This window comes from Macrosteles quadrilineatus, unplaced genomic scaffold (genome assembly GCF_028750875.1).
Source record: "Macrosteles quadrilineatus isolate MER2022 unplaced genomic scaffold, UCM_ALF_1.0 Scaffold_1__1_contigs__length_201487025, whole genome shotgun sequence".
In the NCBI taxonomy this organism is placed as follows: Eukaryota; Metazoa; Arthropoda; class Insecta; order Hemiptera; family Cicadellidae; genus Macrosteles; species Macrosteles quadrilineatus.
Genome location: NW_026542594.1, coordinates 171,114,383 through 171,133,588, shown reverse-complemented (window position 1 = coordinate 171,133,588; position 19,206 = coordinate 171,114,383). Strand labels below are relative to the sequence as shown.

At 38.8% G+C, this 19,206-nt stretch overlaps 1 protein-coding gene across 1 annotated transcript; it reads left to right on the top strand.

Moving 5' to 3' along the window:
- The first annotated feature begins 25 nt into the window (after window positions 1-25).
- Window positions 26-18,917, top strand: LOC128990013 (eukaryotic translation initiation factor 3 subunit L-like). The gene is made up of 9 exons (XM_054412226.1): window positions 26-242; window positions 3,134-3,321; window positions 6,456-6,540; window positions 12,715-12,841; window positions 13,307-13,542; window positions 14,608-14,778; window positions 15,294-15,469; window positions 16,643-16,960; window positions 18,433-18,917. The coding sequence occupies exons 1-9, from the start codon at window positions 219-221 to the stop codon at window positions 18,773-18,775; spliced, it is 1,668 nt and encodes a 555-aa protein (XP_054268201.1). The 5' UTR covers window positions 26-218; the 3' UTR covers window positions 18,776-18,917.
- The last annotated feature ends 289 nt before the right edge of the window (window positions 18,918-19,206 follow it).

The following is a 19,206-nucleotide window of genomic DNA, read 5'->3' as shown; positions in this document are numbered from 1 at the left end:
GCAAACAGAAACAGAAATTCTCTCTCTAAAAAAAGCAAGGCAATTAGGCAAGAGCAAGTTTTTGTTTTTAGGTTAGGCAATAGGCATTCATTTCAGTAAGCCGCCTTTAACAATTTATACGCTCACGTCACGTGTAGAATTTGTATATTATTAATTAAGTAGAAAGTTATCAAATCGTTTTTGTTTTACATCATTTTATTGAAACTTAGTCTTTCATCATGAACTATGATGATTATGATCAGGTAAGACGTGTTCACTTTATCCAAGTGCCATGGCCTCTGGCTTGGGCTTGAACCATAGGGTAGAAAGATTTTACTTGCTTTGCTAAGTTAGTTTCTAGCTTGCTATACCTACCTACTCTTGGTTAGTGAAAATGCTGTATTCTCATGCTTTGTACAAGCATTTATCCTTTTAAGACCTTAATTCTTAACAGTTATTATAAGTATATACAGAAATAAGTGCAACCAGATGGGAAGTTGTGTGGTTCTTAGTCACTAACTGGGTAGACTTCTGTATCTATTGGCACAAACAACATAGTGAAAATATCGATTATTTCGTTTGGTTAGTTAGGTTAACCTTACCTAACTATATAAACAAATGATAGCCTATATCGAATAATCGATATATCGATCGATAATTTCACTCGGTTATTTGTACTAACAGATACGGAAGTCTACCCCACTAACTTACTTACCATACTTGAATACTGCATCGGTGACCGACAAAGTCGGAAAGATTGGGTCAAATTTAAAACTAATACTGGTAATAAAAATAATACCTAATGGTAGTGCCGGGTTGGCAAAATGTGGTGAGTTCTCTAGCCCTCCCAGTGTTACTTGACGAAAATTCGACAAGCAGCACACTTTGTGTAGTGTTACTTGTCGATTTTTCGACACGCAGACATCGTTTACGGCGAAGGCTCTATGACTGACTGAATCGGATTGAACTGGATCGAGTTAGGTATCGTTCTTTCCGTAATATTCTAAGCTTTCTCCAGAGGTCTGTCTCTAAGCGCTATTCATTTTAGTTCCGAAAATATTGTAGCAGACAGCTGACGTGCGTGTATTTGTAAACAGCTAGGTTCCCCCGGACCGATGACTGATGTGTTTTATTATGTTTATCATTGTTTTAGTGTTAAAAATCAAAAGTAGTGATATACGTGGTGCATTATAAGAAGATTTAAGTGGTTTTGAAGTGCTGGTTGATGATCCTGAAGAAGTAGGTAGTGATATTGATTAAATTGTCAGCCAGATTCCTAGCTATGGTTAGGCTATGCATTCTTAGCTAAACGCTATGTACTGAAATCAGTTTTTTGCCCATAAATTATTTATTTGCAAATCTACTTCCTTATATTATTATATATTTGTAATCCTCATAAAATTTAGAACAAAGTGGCTATTTTCAAATATTTATAGGCCTATAATTTATACAATTTCATTGAGCGCGAACTTATTTTTTTTTTTGAAAATTTTCGAAATTATATTTTTTTTACCTAAAAATTTTTTTTTTGAAAAAATGTTCCTTATGTTTTATATGTTTCAATTATGTTTCAATAATATTGAAGCCCATGATTTTCCAAACAAAATGGTATATAGAACATTAGAATTAACATTGTTTTAAGCTTCTCAGATCCGTTTTAATAAAACCTTGCAAATGCGCCAAAAATAGGTGGACATTAAGGCCTAAACTATGGACACTTGGAGGGCTAGCTCATTCAACGAATACAGAGATCTGCGCACCAAATAGTTCCTCGTTTGTCTTTAAAAGCTCTCATGTCTAGCTTGCACACTTCAGATGGGATTTTGTTGTAGAGCTTGCTGGTAAAGTAAGGGTATTTAGCCCTTTTGGGGGGTCCAAGGAAGATGTCATCTAGGCAGGTCAAGGAGATGGGTGTATCGTGTCTGGTATGAGTGTCGGTCCTCAGCAAGTTTGCTGAGTTTTCCTTGATTAGTCATTAATGTAGTTCACTAATCAAAATTAACTTATAGAAAGCTAGAAACTGACTTAGCAAGTAGTTTTCCAGTAGGTAATGTAACCTTTGCATTTTGTAGAAATAAGTCAAGTTCTTTATTCCAAAATAACAAATACTACCTAATAGGCTAGGCCTACATTTTATTGAAAAAGTCATTAGGCCTATAAACAATAATGAAAACTGAACATTTCTTGACCAAGGTAGGCCTAAATAATATGTACAAAGACTCAACTAAGTAATAATTTTAGTATAATAAAGACTATAAAATATTGTACTTAACAATGACGAATCACCTGTCTGAATGTGATGTTATGATTAAGTTATTGGAAAATAAATAAATAATAAAGGAGATCAGTCCCGGGTCCAGGTCTTACCATGCGACCTATGGTAATAGCGTTTCCTATATTCGCGCATATGTCGAAAGAGAGCGTCTCGGATGCTTGCCGCCTAGTATAATGTGCCACATTTGAACCAATGCCCCACAACCGATTTTGTGCATCCCGGGAGGCAAAAAGTCACCGGATGCTTGAATTTCAGCCTCCTAGTGAAATTCGGTGGCTTTTTTAGCATCCGACGCTGGCATCCCTAAAATAATGGCCCCCTTTGATTTATAATGCCTCGCTACCGTCCCGGACGCCAGCGTCCTAGTATAATCGTAGCCTTAGATGGCATCCCCATCTCAATAGCCTAATTGATAAATATTTTTCTGATAACTTATTAGATATTAATGTAGGTCGTAAGCCTACTCGCAGCAATCACCAACAATGTTATTTTTGTCGCTAGGCCTAATATATAAATTGGGGAGGTATTGGTTTGCAGCGCGTATGAAAACAGGCTTTGAAGTTAATGTTATGCAGAAAGATTTCCAACATTTGATTCTGGACACAACCTTACATGTCTAGTCTTACTGATCCGTAAGGATGACATTTTTTTGGGGTTTATGTTTAGTCTTTGATTAACCTTTAAACTTGGTTAGAAGATGCAATGAACTAAAAACATTGTGAGTTTTGTGAAGGAATGGCCTTGTTAAGCTAAGTTAAGATAAGTTAAGTTAGTCACAGCAAAACTGAAGTTGCCGAGAAATTACTTATTAACTACCGTAGTTCTTCGTTAAATCACTAAGGATGTTGTGGTTATTTACTCAGGATCTATTTATTTTAGGGATATGGAGCATATGAGTACAGTCAATACGACTACGGAGACCTTCACACGGGAGATCCTCAAAGAGACATTGAGTATGACCGTCAGCACTTTAAAGTCCCTGAAATGGTCAAGAAATTTCTTCAATACTTCTGTAACACTTTGAATGAAGGATTGATATTTGAGTTGCAGAACATCTATGAGAATACGTGAGTATTGGAAATTACTTTTACAGTAACTTAAGCTATGGGGTTAGGCCTAGTAATACTTTTAGGACGCAGACAATTAAGTAGAGAACTCAGAGAACTTCGGTCAACTTAGCAAAGACCCAACTAGGCCTAGAAGCAAGATTTCTAGGATACAGTAGAACCTCTTTAATCCGAACCCCCGTAATCCGAACATCCACTAATCTGAACCCCTCATTGCTGTACTCTATACAGTAGGCCTACAGCAGTTCTTTATTGTATACTGTATTTAATTTACAGTACTGTTTATTCACCATGTTTACTACTGTATTAAATTAACACTGTATTTTACTTTATAAAACATTTTTTCACTTTTCCCAAAATAATTTTGATCAATTTTAGCCATGTTTTAGCTATGTTATGTAAAAACAACAATATGTTCTGTATTCCGAACTATTCAATAGTCCGAACTGCCCCTGGTCCCAATTAGTTCGGATTAAAGAGGTTCTACTGTATAGATTAGTGGTAGGCCTAGGCTTAAGTTTATAAAATCACCCTTATAAGTTAGGCTACCGTACATTGATTTTTTTACTTGAACACATTCTCTGTGTTTAAGTAATGACAGGACACGGCTAGTTGCGAGATCGGCGTATGCACTAAGTGTGAATGAGCGAAAGAAAATGAGCAGATTCTGTTAAATACTTAACAGGAAAGAATTTACCTAAGTATCGCATTTAGGCTACTGTAGGCCTACGCTGTTGGCCTGTTTGCAGACGTAGTTGACAAAAACTAAACAGATAGGCTAGCCAGCACTGAGTTCTAATTCTGAGAGATTCTAACAAGTCCTCAGTAACTAATGCCTACTGTACTGCTAAATGCTGGGCAAAAGGGTGGGGATTGTAAATGTAAGGGGATAGACTCAGGGTCCCCAAACGTCAACTCAAGCTTATTGTGCAGAAGGGTAGATAAGTCAACAAATATTGCCAACCTCAAACGTACTACAACACATTACAGGGGCGGTTCCAGGGCTGAGTTTCGGGGGGGGGGGCCACCGGGGGGTCTGGGGGGTGGAATACCCCCCTGGCAGACAGGGGGGTCCGGGGGTCCTCCCCCAGAAATTTTTGAAAATTATGTGCTGAAATTAGCGTTTTTAAAGCTATTTTGAGACCCTAGCTTTAAAATTTAAAAAAATGTAACATTTGAGGTTATTGCCTTATTAAGAATAATTGTGGAATTTCATGAACATTTCTTCAGCAACAAAGTGCGAACAGTCAAACTCGAACCTAGTTTTAGGTTAGGTTTATTGATACAATTCAAGAAAAATTAAACTTCTTGACCACCTGGTGCCGACTTCGGCAGGGATATACGGACGGCGCATGTAGTGGTTCCAGTGAACTCATCAGGCATGTTGAACCGTATATAAGCTAACACAAAAAAAAAACTTCACATCCAATGTTAAAATGTGAAGCTTGTTCTAAGGTGTAGTACTTGTACGTCACACCAGAGTGTCTCGTGTCGACTAAATAGCCTACCTAGCATAGGCAAGTAGTGTCATTTGCCCGTTTTCGGGGATATCTCTAGCCTTGTTTTCGGGTGCCTTTGCAAGCTCTTAGTTTTATCATAGACGAGCAAAAAATCCACATAGGCCTAAAACACTCTCTAATACAGTTGGCTGATCTACTTGTATAGATGAGAAGTCTAATAGTTTTATACAATGTAAAGCCGTGTAATTAATTGGTTTGTGTCATTGAGTAAATCAACGTGTTCAAGAGATTTTGGGCTTTATGAAAAACTATACAAGTTGGCCTTTATAATCTATTCCTCTTTATCTACCTCTAACTTTGCACATAGTCGACGACTATGTGCGGTCCTTGTTAATTTTTTGAGGTTATGTACACAGATTTAATAGGCTACTTTAAAAATATCCTTAAATGCATATGGGAGCTCAATAATTACAATTGTATTGCGTTGAAAACAAACCTCTGCAAAATGCTTGTAAGGTATCAGCTTGAAACATTTTTTTCAGGCTCGGCTAATTTAGGAAATTGAAATTGTAGGTTCAATATGGCGCCCATGGTCCATTGAATTTACCGACAGAGACCTATAATCTATTAAAGTTGTGCTTACGATACTGCATTATTACTACTCAAATACTGACGAAGAACCCATAAATAACCAATCACAATGCAAGGGTATAAAATCAACTAGTGACAACGTAGCATAAATTCAAATTCCATAGATGTTCAGTTCACTCTCACTGCTGCTCGACAACTGCTCAACCACTGTTCTACTCAGTGTCTACTCGCTAGTCGCAGTGTTGTAGTGTTGTAGTCGGCTGGTTGCTACTACTACCACAGCAGTGCTGCTACCAGTGCTATTGGCTACTCATCACCATCGATATATAACTACTATATCGATGCTCGTCACATGGCGTGATGGTGATGAGTCATCAATGTGTACTACGCGCCGGCCTAAAAACATTACCCGTTTAACTACGAGCTGGCGGCACCGCGCACCTGTGGCAAATGAGTGTGGCCCAGGCTAGTTCAACTTGAGTACGACGATGACTATCGCGCTCTCACTCCCATACTATTTTCCGCGTAAACGCCAGCTCCGCCTTACCTGTGCTACCTATTCTTGTCCTAATGAATACATCTGTACTTGATAGCCTACTCACATAAAAAATTTTAAAAAAAAATTATTATGGTTGGAGTTTAAGTTTGTTTATCTACATTCTCGGGGGGGGGGGGGGGGGGGGGGGGCATGGCTCCCATGGCTCCCATGGCCCCCTCTCTGGAACCGCCCTTGACACATTACGATTAGGCATCCACAGAGCTGCTAGCCTGAGTGGACTAACCCCATACTGAGTAATTAATTAATCAATCAACAATAATATAATCTTTATTCATTAGTATTACGAATTTGTTCATTTGATAACTTAGGTGTCAAGTAAGCATTCTTAAAATTTTTTAAATCTTTTTTTACTTGGTAATAACCTTTTTTATCAAATAACTATAGTTTTACAGTAAAATATAGTAGTCGCCTCTAACTTAAAACATGAACATTTAGTTTACAGAATTTGATATGATAATAGCCTCGTAGTTAAAACAGCTGTAGATTGTATATCTGGTGTCAAACAAGATCTTTTGTCGTAATAGATTCCCGAAACTGACCGAGAAGTTCTTCGACAAGCGTCCCTGGCCTGAAGAGGAAGAGGTAGCTCACATTGTCGACAATGATCCGGTAGGTCACAGTAATATAGTGAATATTGAGACAATGATCCGGTAGGTCACAGTAATATAGTGAATATTGAGACAATGATCCGGTAGGTCACAGTAATATAGTGAATATTGAGACAATGAAGGTAAGTTACGGTAATGTAAAGGGCTAAATATAGGGACAATGAAGACATAAGTTACGGTCAGGTAGTAAATATCATGATAATTTGCCAGGTATCCGCCATAAAATTAACACAAGAATTGGCATTAGTGTTTCAAAACTAATTTTCTAAGTTAATAATAATGCAACATTTTAACCCTTATGCGCTGTAGACTGTGACGTCGCCGTTGTGACGACGTCTTAACTTGACAGGAGACGGGACTAGTGAGAAATAAAAACTACATAATTAGATAATACCACGGGCTGCACGGACCGGGATAAAGGTGTACGGTTTGCAGGACTAGGACAGACTGACGTAGTGGTTAGATGCACGGGTATAGCGTGGTCGCGGCAGCCAATGGGAATTTATTAAATATCGCCTGATATGACGTCACAGACGTGGCGTGATGTACACACACACTAACACACATTTACATTTTATACAAATCTGGTTTCCTACAAGAAACGCTGTTTTACAAATATAATATTGAATACATAAAATCATTAAATATACTACATCCCTCCCGTGTAATTTGTATACACATGTCAGCAAATATAAAAGTTTAAAACAAGTAAAACAAAACTATTAATTTCAAAAACAAACTTCAAAAATCACACATACAATTTTTACAAATCAAGGCGTTCGACTGGTTTTATTGTTCTACTGGGATATCTACGTGCTGTTGTAGTAACAGGTGTTTGGGGATGTACAATGGGCGATTGTTGTGGAGAACGGACCATGGGAGTGCTAGGTGAGGAGGGGAAGGAAGTATGACGTGTAGCAGGAGTACTACGATCAGGTGATCGGTTGGTTATACTGTGTCTATTTTTAGACTGGGAGTGGGATTGCTGTAACGGAGTTTTGGGGGGATCAGCTGATGGTACCACTGCCGGCTCACATACGGTTTCAGGTTGCGCATTCCTGTCATTGTTACTACTTCCCTGCAAACCTACCAATTGATCAATATGTTTCTTCCAAACAACACCTGAACTTAGTCTAACTTCATACAAAACATTACTCAATCTTTTATGTACAGTACCTTCTACCCATTTATCTTTTGAGCGGTAGTCTCTAATTAATACAGACTGATTTGGGTACAGAACTCTGGTTTTACTGCCACCAAAATACTCTCTTTGTTTGTTTTGTTTACACTCAACATGACTTGGTAAGTTAGGTTTTAGCAAATCTAACCTGGTCCTTAGGGGACGTTTAAACATCAGCATAGCTGGAGTTTCATTGGTAACAGCATGCACGGAGTTTCTATAGTCAAACAGTATACGACTTAGAGCAACATTAAAATCAGTGTTGTCATTTAGTGCATATTTAAGCTTAGTTTTAGCATATCTTACTGAGTTCTCGGCTTGGCCGTTTGATTGGGCATGATAGGGAGGTGAGAAAGTTTGTATTACTCCATTTGACTTTAGGAAATGTTTAAACTCAAGTGATGTGAATGGTGGACCATTGTCACTGTGACAAGTTACTGGCAAACCAAATCTAGCAAACAAATCTCTTAAATGTACAATTGCTTGTTTGGCTGAGGTGGAACCTACTTCAAAAGCCTCCAGCCACTTAGTATGAGCATCAACTACAATTAAAAACATTTTGCCTCTTATTGGTCCAAAATAGTCCAGATGTAATCTTTCCCAAGGCTTAGATGGATAGTGCCAATTATGCAAGAAACTTTTAGTTGGGTTAGAACGTTCCATAAGGCAGGAAGAACAGCTGTTTGCTAAGGCTTCTATGTTTTGGTCTATATTTGGCCACCAAATATACGACCTTGCCACTGACTTCATTTTTACGATTCCCATATGACTACAATGTAACTCTTTTAAAACATAATCCCTCATAGAATTAGGAACCACAACTTTGTAACCCCACATTAAAATACCCATTTCTACAGTCAATTCTTCCTTCCTTTGGAAATAAGGTAACATATTACCTCTCTCTTCCGGCAAAAAACTAGGCCATCCATGCAGGACATAGCTACACACTTTGTGTAGAATAGGGTCTTTTTGCGTTTCGACTTTAACGTGTTCAAAGGTTAGTGGCACTGAGCTTTCAAAAATACAATTTAAATATGTGCCTTGCCATTGGAAATTATTACTTTCCATCGGATGTGGAACTTGTAGTGGTAATCGTGACAGAGCGTCTGCGTTACCATGACTTGCTGACTTAACATATTTTATGTCAAAAATGTAGCCTGACAAAAACAAAGCGTATATTTGTAGCCTACTAGCTGCAAAAACTGGCAACCCCTTCTTAGGGCCAAAAATACTTATTAATGGTTTATGATCTGTACATAAGGTAAACCTTCTGCCACACAAGTACTGGTTACACTTTTTAACACCGAAAACAATGGCCAGAGCTTCTTTTTCTACCTGACTATACTTAACTTCAGTGGGTGACAAAGTACGTGAAAAATACGCAACAGGTTTCTCTACTCCTTCACTTGTTTTGATACTTAACACACAACCTAGCCCTGTTGAACTTGCGTCAGTTGCTAATATTACAGGCAAACTCAAGTCATAATGAGCCAGAATAGGGGCATTTGTCAATAATTCTTTAACCTTGTTGAAAGATTGCATACATTCAGCATTGAAATTAAATTGAACATCTTTTTTAAGCAAATTATATACAGGACTCAGAATGGTAGACATGTTAGGAATGAATTTTCTGTAGTAGTTTACTAAACCAATAAAAGCTTTAACTTCAGTTACGTTCTTAGGTACAGGTGCTTTTACTATTGCTTCAACCTTGGCTTGGGAGGTGTGGAGACCTTCCTTGTCGATACAAAATCCCAAATACTCTAATTTGTCTGAAAAGAACTTGCATTTACTCTTTTTGATGGTAAACCCCTTATCATTTAGCCGTGTGAGAACTTCCCGTAACCTACTCAAATGAGTGTTAGTATCTTTAGCTGTAATCAAAATATCATCCAAGAATACTGCCACACCTTCCAACCCTTGGAGTGTCTGTTCAATGACCTTTTGAAAAATGCCAGGAGCTGATGAGATACCATATGGCATTCTCTGATAGGAAAATAGCCCTTTATGAGTACTGATAGTGCATAATTTATTTGACTCGTCATTTAACTTAAGTTGCATGTAAGCTTGGCTGAGATCAATTTTACTAAAGGTTTGTCCACCTTGTAAATTAGCAAATAGCTCATCGATTCTAGGCAAAGGATATTTTTCAACTTCTAGGAATGGATTTAAAGTTACTTTAAAATCCCCACAGATTCTAATTTCCCCACTTTTCTTTAAAACTGGGACGATAGGCGTCCCCCAAGATGAGCTACTTACAGGTACTAAAACTTCCTCAGTTTGTAATCTTTCTAACTCTGCCTCTACTTTACTTTTCAACGAAAAAGGTATCGGTCTAGGTTTGAAATACTTGGGAGTAGCATTCTCTTTTAACTTAAGCTCTACAGGATCTCCCTTGTACTGACCTAACTTGTCACTGAAAACTTTTGGAAACTCTTTTTCCAACTCAACTACAATTTTGTCAAACTGCTCATTGTGTGATAACAACTTAAAATTTTTGTCACTCAACAAATTGGTTTTGAACGATATATTTACCCCTAATGCTTGAAGCCAATTACGCCCCATTAATGGATGTGCGCCTTTCTTAATCACATATACAGATCTAGGTTATCCTTGAAATCCTGGTAACTAACATTAACATTCACTTTAATTTTACCAATAGGGACAATAGGTTCGTTAGTATACGAACTTAAGGATAGATCATTAGGCTGTAATTTACAAAATGACAGATTTTTGTTGTAAAAATCCTCACTACAAACACTGACACTAGCTCCAGTGTCAACTTCAAACGTGACTTGTTTACCTTCTACAATAGCATCAATTTTAAGTGGAGCTACTTTAACGTTGACATTACTATTATTAGCTACCTCAATTTCGTCCTCAATTTGAAATAGTGTAGCAATATCGTCAACATACTCATCACAACTATCATTAGAATTTATCTGAGATTTCCTGTCAGAAACAAAGTTATGCATTCTGTTGTTTTTACTAAACTGTCCATTAGTCCTTTCAGTTTTCAAATTGTTCTTATCATTCTTAACAGTATAATTTTTGTTTGTCTTACCTAACAGCTTTGATCTGCACACTTTAGCTAAATGATTCTTTTTTCCACAAAAATGACATACCACAACACCCAATAATCTGCACTCATTTCGCATGTGACCGAAGCCACCACAACAAAAACACTGCACTGATTTGTGTTGAGGTCGAGGTGTTGACTTTGACGTTTGATTGTGCTGCTGGGCGCCGCCGCTGCTCCCTGAATCTCGTCGTCGTTGTGCCGCTGCCACTCGCAACACCTTGCCGCCGCTGCTGCCGACCGTCAACGCCGCTGCATTCTTCTCCGCCGCTTCCGCTGATGAGACGATTTTCACAGCTTGATCAAACGTTAAACTGGACTCTGATAACAGTTTCTGTTTGATAGTGTCGCTTCTTATTCCACTAACTAGACGATCTCGAAGAAAGTCGTTCAACGATGCGCCAAACTCACAGTGCGTGGACATCTTCTTCAAATTTGCTACGTATTCGGCAACTCCTTCCCCCTCTAATTGGTTGCGTTTACTAAACTTGTAACGTTCCGCGATGAATGATGGTTTAGGATGTAAATGATCCTGAATTAACTTTACTATATCTTTAAAAGATTTTGCGTTAGGTTTATCGGGCGTGCACAAATCGCGTAAAAGATTGTACGTTTTCTTCCCGACTACTGTCAATAAAGTACTCACTTTTTTGGCATCACTAATCCCGTTACACTCGACAAATAACTCAAACCTTTCAACGTACGAGGTCCAAGATTCTTCACTCCCGTCAAAGTCGCCGATTCCGCCGATGATTCCAGACATTGTATCTTGTTCAAAGAAGACACGAGATAAAATTAACACTGGGTTGTCGTAATCGGTCATTAACCCTAATACTTATAAAAATACGGTCGAACAGTTACACCGCACACACGAATAATTAGGTTCTTAATAACGCCATCGTTATCACTGTAACTTCCTCATCGCCAGTGTGACGTCGCCGGTGTGACGACGTCTTAACTTGACAGGAGACGGGACTAGTGAGAAATAAAAACTACATAATTAGATAATACCACGGGCTGCACGGACCGGGATAAAGGTGTACGGTTTGCAGGACTAGGACGGACTGACGTAGTGGTTAGATGCACGGGTATAGCGTGGTCGCGGCAGCCAATGGGAATTTATTAAATATCGCCTGATATGACGTCACAGACGTGGCGTGATGTACACACACACTAACACACATTTACATTTTATACAAATCTGGTTTCCTACAAGAAACGCTGTTTTACAAATATAATATTGAATACATAAAATCATTAAATATTAAATATACTACATAGACGAATATACTCACCTTTTAATACATAGTGTATTGGCTGGTATGGGTAGTTCCCCGTTTTCCTGATAGAGTGCATTGGAGAAAATCTCTCATGATGGAAAATCACAATAACAACATTCCCTGCCCTCTGATTGTTCAAACTGGTGGCTCCTCCTACCGGTTTCTGCTATGAGAGATGCCAGCGCTGTGGACGAACTAACTCGCAGGCTCCGCGGGAAACTTTGTTCTCGCTACGTTCATTATTATATTGGTTCTATTGGTCACCCAACATATCTGTTGTGCGGTAAGGGTTAAAATATGATCCAATTTCATAATTAAGATAGATCCAATTTCAGAATAGCGCTTCGTAGTTACACACTCTCTCGTTATTTACACGTCTCTGCTACTGCTGCTATCCTTTCCCTGGCTGAAGAGGACTAAGTCCTAAAACAGCCTCAGTCCAGTAGGGTTTCAGCTCTCTGGATTGGAACATCACGAAGAAGAAAGTAATTAAGATCAAGCTATTTTCTTGAGAGATAATCATAAATATATTACTAACAGAATTTAAAAATTTGTAACAAAATCTCAGTATATAAGTAGCTTTGTTGTGTTAAATTGATTTTTTTAAATGCCAGCTCATTTTTCTCTTTGTTTCAGATTTTCCTGATCCTATACAAAGAGTTGTACTTTCGCCACATATACGCTCGCGTCCCTGGAGGACCCACTCTAGAGCAGAGATTCGGCTCTTTCTACAACTACTGTGACTTGTTGAACTACATCTTGAGTATGTCACAAACACAATTGATAGGCCTACAGTAGACTCCCTCTTATCCGGACACCTTTTAACCGGACATCGGTTTAACCGGACTACACTCGACTGAAATGACATCTCTTAAACCGGACAATTTTTATCAGCACATTGGTTTAACCGGACTAGATCGGAAGGAAGTTTGCGGTACTGAATCGACTATTCTCGTGGGAAAGATTTGAGACCAGTAATCACATGTCTAACTAAATTTAAGTCGAATATCACCGTAAACAGTCCGTTTTAACGAGTTTTTAGGGACGTCGGCTTAATCGGAAAACCCGTTATCCAGACTGGCCTCGGTCGGATAAGAGGGAGTCTACTGTATGAATTTAGATATTTTTCGATTAATTTCAAAATGTCGGTCATGTAGGCTACTATTGGTGTAACAAACAACTATCATCAATTGAAGACAATTATCAATGCTCATCCCATTGTTTACAGGTGCGAAGGAGCCAGTCCCTCTCGAGTTACCCGACCAGTGGTTGTGGGAGTTGGTAGACGAGTTTGTCTACCAGTTCCAGTCGTTCTCCCAGTACCGGGCTCGTCTGATGAACAACCAGGACAAGGAGAACGAACTGGACTGCATCAAGAAGAACAACGAAGTGTGGAACGTGCTGAGTGTACTCAATGTACTCCACTCGCTTGTGGACAAGTCCAACATCAAACGTCAACTCGAGGTAATTGTTGACTATGGAACATTTTACGGTTCCCTCCCATAAAATAAATTCATAGCATTGAGAAGAGTACTAACCCTACAATAGTTTTTACTCAATTCGCACCAAACCATCCGTCATTTTTCCCTTTGCTGTTGTGCATAAGTGTTGGTGCTAGTCATTAAATTTACCCAGATAAGATTATTCCTAGCACTGGTGTCGGAACGGACTAGAACCGAAGTGGATGAAGTAAAGGTCTGACGTTGATCTCAGTTTTGAACTAGCAGTACTTTGGTATCATACCGCCCACACCAATAAATCGACTATCAAATAAGATTTTAATTAGTTTAGATAACAAAATCGTTCTATCCTATTCCAACCTAAAACATAGTATAGCCTTAGAATAGATTAGGTTATAATTATCTGGTGTGGTCGTGGTCGGTATAATACCAAAGTACTGAACTAGCTTGTTTGGCAACAGGAGCTTCATGGAAACCGTAATCGAATATCCCTCGTTTATAGTGTATCTAGATATAACTGAGAAGTAGGCTTCCTATTCCATGTTAAAGCTGTAGCCATTATTAGAATTAGTGATGGTCGTTATTTAAGGTAATAGGATAAGTCACCATATTACTGAAACGTCATCGTTTTTTTTTTTAATAGGTTATCTGAAATACCCTATTATTTTTGTAATGTTTTTGTAGCTAAGTCACCAATGTTTCTTTATTCACATTCACTGGCAGAGAAAATCCTGTGCCTACACAGTACGAAGTGAGTGTCCCGGGAGCTCTTGTCACTGTCACTGTTTAGCTTTTCACCTGTATTCCATGCCGTCGCCGTATAGCGAATAGAGTAGACCGTGAGTGTCATGTGACGGACTAGGTCAAGAGTTCCCACGTCACTTTACAGTTACCAGCTGCCGTTCGTTCCGTGCGGCCGTGACTTGGGCGGTATTAGGTGGCAAAATCATCTATTATTGTCACCTGTTACCGGCCTGTCACGGAACGTCTGGTAACGTTTCCAATAAGTAGCTTTCATTTCCTTCACTAATTAGAATACCAAAGACCACTGACACTGGTATATGCACAGGTGCATGCCAGTGGGGGTGACCCTGACAGTGTGGCTGGAGAGTTTGGACGTCACTCTCTCTACAAGATGTTGGGCTACTTCAGTCTTGTCGGGTTGCTGAGACTCCATTCCCTCTTGGGCGACTACTACCAGGCCATCAAGGTCCTGGAGAACATAGAACTGCACAAGAAGGTACAGTCAATAATTTAGGTTTTCAAAAGATTTGTATATAGCCTACATACATATTATACTTAAATCCTGTTCCATTCTGGTTATTTTTTAGGTTTATCAATCTAGTAGGTTCATCCATCTTTTCTATCCCTCCACTATTTTTTTTTCTCCACCATCTGCCATCTCTCTCTTATCTTCTCCACAACTTCCTTCCCTTCCTCTATCCACCTTCTATCCAAGTCATCCTCTTGGTCACATTTCCTTTATCACTGTCAACTCTAATTTCCTAATATTTCTTTTCTCGCTTAGCCATCTTAATTTTGCTTTTTGGACTCTCCTCTTAAGCTGTCTCTAGATAGTGATGCATAGATTCTTTGACATCCAAATAAATTTATTCTTAATTCTCGACAAGATTTTATAAATTTACAAAGTGGTAAAAAGCATTATTTACAAAATTTGTACTCATACGGGTATTTTTAATATTAACTTATTATTTTAAATTAATATAAACCTTCAACCGATTTGTTTTGTTACAGAGTCAATACTCTCACGTGCCAGCATGCCAGATCTCCACATCGTACTACGTTGGGTTCGCCTATATGATGATGAGACGTTACGCTGATGCTATCAGAACCTTCAGCTCCATTCTGCTGTATATCCAGAGAACCAAACAGCTGTTCCAGACCCGCACATATCAGAATGATCAGGTAAAGCTTGTTTGGTGTTCGGAAAGTTCAAGCTCAAACTGTGTAGAAGAAGGAACTCTCAACTAATTAATGTCAGAAGAGTCTTAAATAGTTTTAGCACACAACATGTTGACAATACCTTTAACTTGGTTTATCCTTCCAGGATTTTCAGAGGGAAGTAAGTACTTGGACACAGAGATGTATACACAGTAAACCCTCAATAAGACTGATGGGGAATTTAATCTGAATCAATGAAAGTCCTGATATAAAAAACCGGGTAACTTCATCACTAGAAACACCAAATGTTTATTATCCACAAAAGCTGGAGTATTTTACTTTTACGGGGAGCATTTCTATCTATGGATGATTTATTACGTTGCCAAGATCTTAAGGAAATCAAAATGGCCCTTGAGCTCCAACTTTCTTGAAGTTTTACTTATTCTTGCTTATTCTTGAAGTTTTGTGGAATAACAAAGCTAAGCTGTATCCTTTGTACAAAAACAATAATCAAGTTTTTTTTACATCGTGGTGTTTACATTTTCAGATCAACAAACTGTGGTGGTGGTAGTCTTGTGATATGGTTTTAAACTATTCTGGTTGTCAGTATTACCTTGGATTACTGGAAAAGTGTGGTGGGGGCCCAGAGAATTGGACCTTTTACCCAGACCAGGAAGACAGCCCAAGCCAGCTTTGATTACACTTATTTAACTAACACACTTAAATACCCTAATTTTGGTTGACACCTTCCAAACTAATATATAAATATATATAAGAAAAACCTGATTGAAGCAAGAATTGGTTGAATTGTAACTGGTAGGTGAACTAAACAACCCCTCTAACCGGCAATTTAATCTCTTGGAACATGTGGCTTCGAAACATGAAAAGGATTGTTTGATTCCGTTAGGCGGAACCAAACTTGATAGTTATTTACTACATTTTCCAGCGTACCTGCGAAGCCAGTGGCTTCCCCCCCTGAGATTTACTTCTAGCCTAACATATTTTAATATTTTACTTAAAACTAATAAGTTAACTTAGCTTGATTATTGTTCATTCTGTACGAAGTTTGAAGACTCGAAGTTCGTCAAATCACGGCAGCGGACAGACAGGGGCGAGAGAAGAGACGAGCCGGCTGAGCTTAGAAAAAATTGGTCCAAGAAAAAGAGCGGTTGAACGGCATGCTAGCGCCTTACGCCATGAAGCTGTGGCGCTTGCGTCACAAAACAGACCGAGCAAATGTACCATTTGTTGGCCATCTGTCTGGTGTTGCATCCTCAGTGTGTGGACGAAAGTATTCAACAAGTTTTGAGAGAGAAGAACTACCACGAGAAGATGTACAAGATGCAGTACGGAGACTTGGTAGAGTTTGAGGCATGTTTCACCTTCGCCTGTCCCAAGTTCCTCTCGCCCGCCCCTCCGATGCACCCGCAAGACGATTACGTCAAGGAAGCCATGGAGCATCAGAAGCAAGTGTTCATGGACGAAGTGCGTCAACAGAAGATGATTCCAACAATCAGAAGGTAATGGTTGTTTTTATTTGTCTCAAATAGAGTAGGACCTCGGTAAAACACTCATTGGGATTATTAAATAAGGCTTTTATCAAGGTCGACTTCTTAGCTAGCTTATGATAAATTGACACCGCTAGGCACGCACCGATCTCGTACATAATCACTTATATGGCACTCAGTCGGCGTCTAGCCGTGACAACGGGAGTATCCTCGCACTGCCCGTTTTTTCACAATTTTAACTTAAGATGAACGCCGCGATCGAAAATCCAGCCAGTTTCTAAGTGTGGTCAGTGATACGGTTTTTGTTGACAAAAAACTTAAAACAGTTAAAACCCATAGACATTTATCATCAAGTGTGTGAAGTTAAAGGAAATAACGTAATAAATTAAAGTTCTGTAGAAAATGGTGCATTCAGTTTAAAAATGGCCGATTTGAAGCTCATGAGTCATGACGAAGCGAAGGGCGGACGCCTGAGCATTGTGACTGATGAAACTGGTTACTAAAGTTGATGAAAAGGTTTACAAAAGCCACTGATTCCCGATAACGGAGCTTTCGCTTAGTTGTTTGACAATTTCAAACAACAAAGTCTGTGAAACTTGAGGAGAAGTTTCGGTTTTAAATTTTTTTCCAAAAAAAACTGTATCATTGACCGCACCTCGTAACTGGCGGGATTTTTCAATTGCAGCGCTCATCTTAAGTTGAAATTGTGAAAAAACGGGCAGCGCGAGAATGCTCTTGTTGTCACAGCTGGACACCGACTAAGTTGCCCAGTGCACATGCACCAAAATGTACGAGATTGGGGCGCGCCTAGTGGTGTCGGAACGAAACGTTCTTTACTTTCTGGATAGCCTTATTAGGTTCATTTTGTTTATGATATAAAGCGCAGGCTTACCTGTACAGTGGGAGAGCCTTCTCAATAGAAAACATATTTATATACATACCAAATCCTATTTGACTGTTTGATTACCGTGTGTGATTGTGGTTTTTGTGTGTTTTTTAGAAGACTTACCCACTGGACTTTGAAATATCTGCTCTTCCTATCAAAAACAAAATCAAACCTTATTTGGCCTAGTCCTTTATCAAGAATACCTACTGTGTATATATATTTAGCTACACTCTCAATTTTACCCAACCCTTTGAACACCATGGAAAATTTAGTGATTGATTACATTATATGTAACGGTATTATGTTTTCTAATCAAACCTTTCTTGGTTAATAATCTTGCCAGTGACAGTGATATATTCTAATTTTGTGTATACAAAATGTTTGTGTGTTTCTTGTGCCATAGTGGGTTCTTTTGTAATTTGGTAGGCCTGCTAAAGAGTGCAATCTTAAAACTAAAAGCTATCATATTTTATAACTGAATCATAAGGTATGAAATCGTGATCGATTTGTTGTATTGTACTACTGTATGCATGTTGTGGAAGAAAGATTCACATGATTTTTGTTTTTGTTGAAATTATTAATTCGGACATAATTTCAGCTACTTGAAGCTTTACACGACTCTGCCACTGTCTAAGCTAGCATCCTTCATGGACGGGCAGACCGCAGACATTGACAAGAACGTCCAAGCACTTCGTATCCACCTGATGTGCTTCAAACACAAGATGAAGAATATCGTTTGGACCAAAGGTACTTCAGGTCTGGAGGGTACGTTCCAGTCCGGCTCCGAGTTGGACTTCTACATCGACAACGACATGATCCACATCGCAGACACAAAAGTGGCGCCTCCATACGGAGACTTCTTCATCCGCAAAATACACAAGTTTGATGAACTCTACATGAGCACTACAGGCTCGTATACTATACGAGCCTATCGAAAATAAAAAATAAATGAAGAGGGTTCACTTACTCTACGAATCATTGTGCCTATGAGCCTCGTGTATTATATTTAAAAATACAGTAGGAAGGTTCGCTTACTCTACAGATCATAGTGACTATGAGCCAAGCTTACGAATTATTTGATAATTTAGGAATCGGCTCGTATAGTATACGAGCCAAAATAATGAATAATATAAATTATAGGAATAGGCTCGTATACTATACGAGCCTGCAGAAAAATATTAGATGGCTCACTTACTCTACAGTTCATTGGCACTATGATCCGTAGAGTAAGTGAACCCTCTTCAAAATATTAGATGGCTCACTTACTCTACGGCTCATTTAGCTACTCGTTGCGCGGTTTGCGTTCGTGAAACTTTAGGCGCTATGCCCGGATTCGACTGCTGCGACTGCCTACTAGTTGATGAAAATCTTT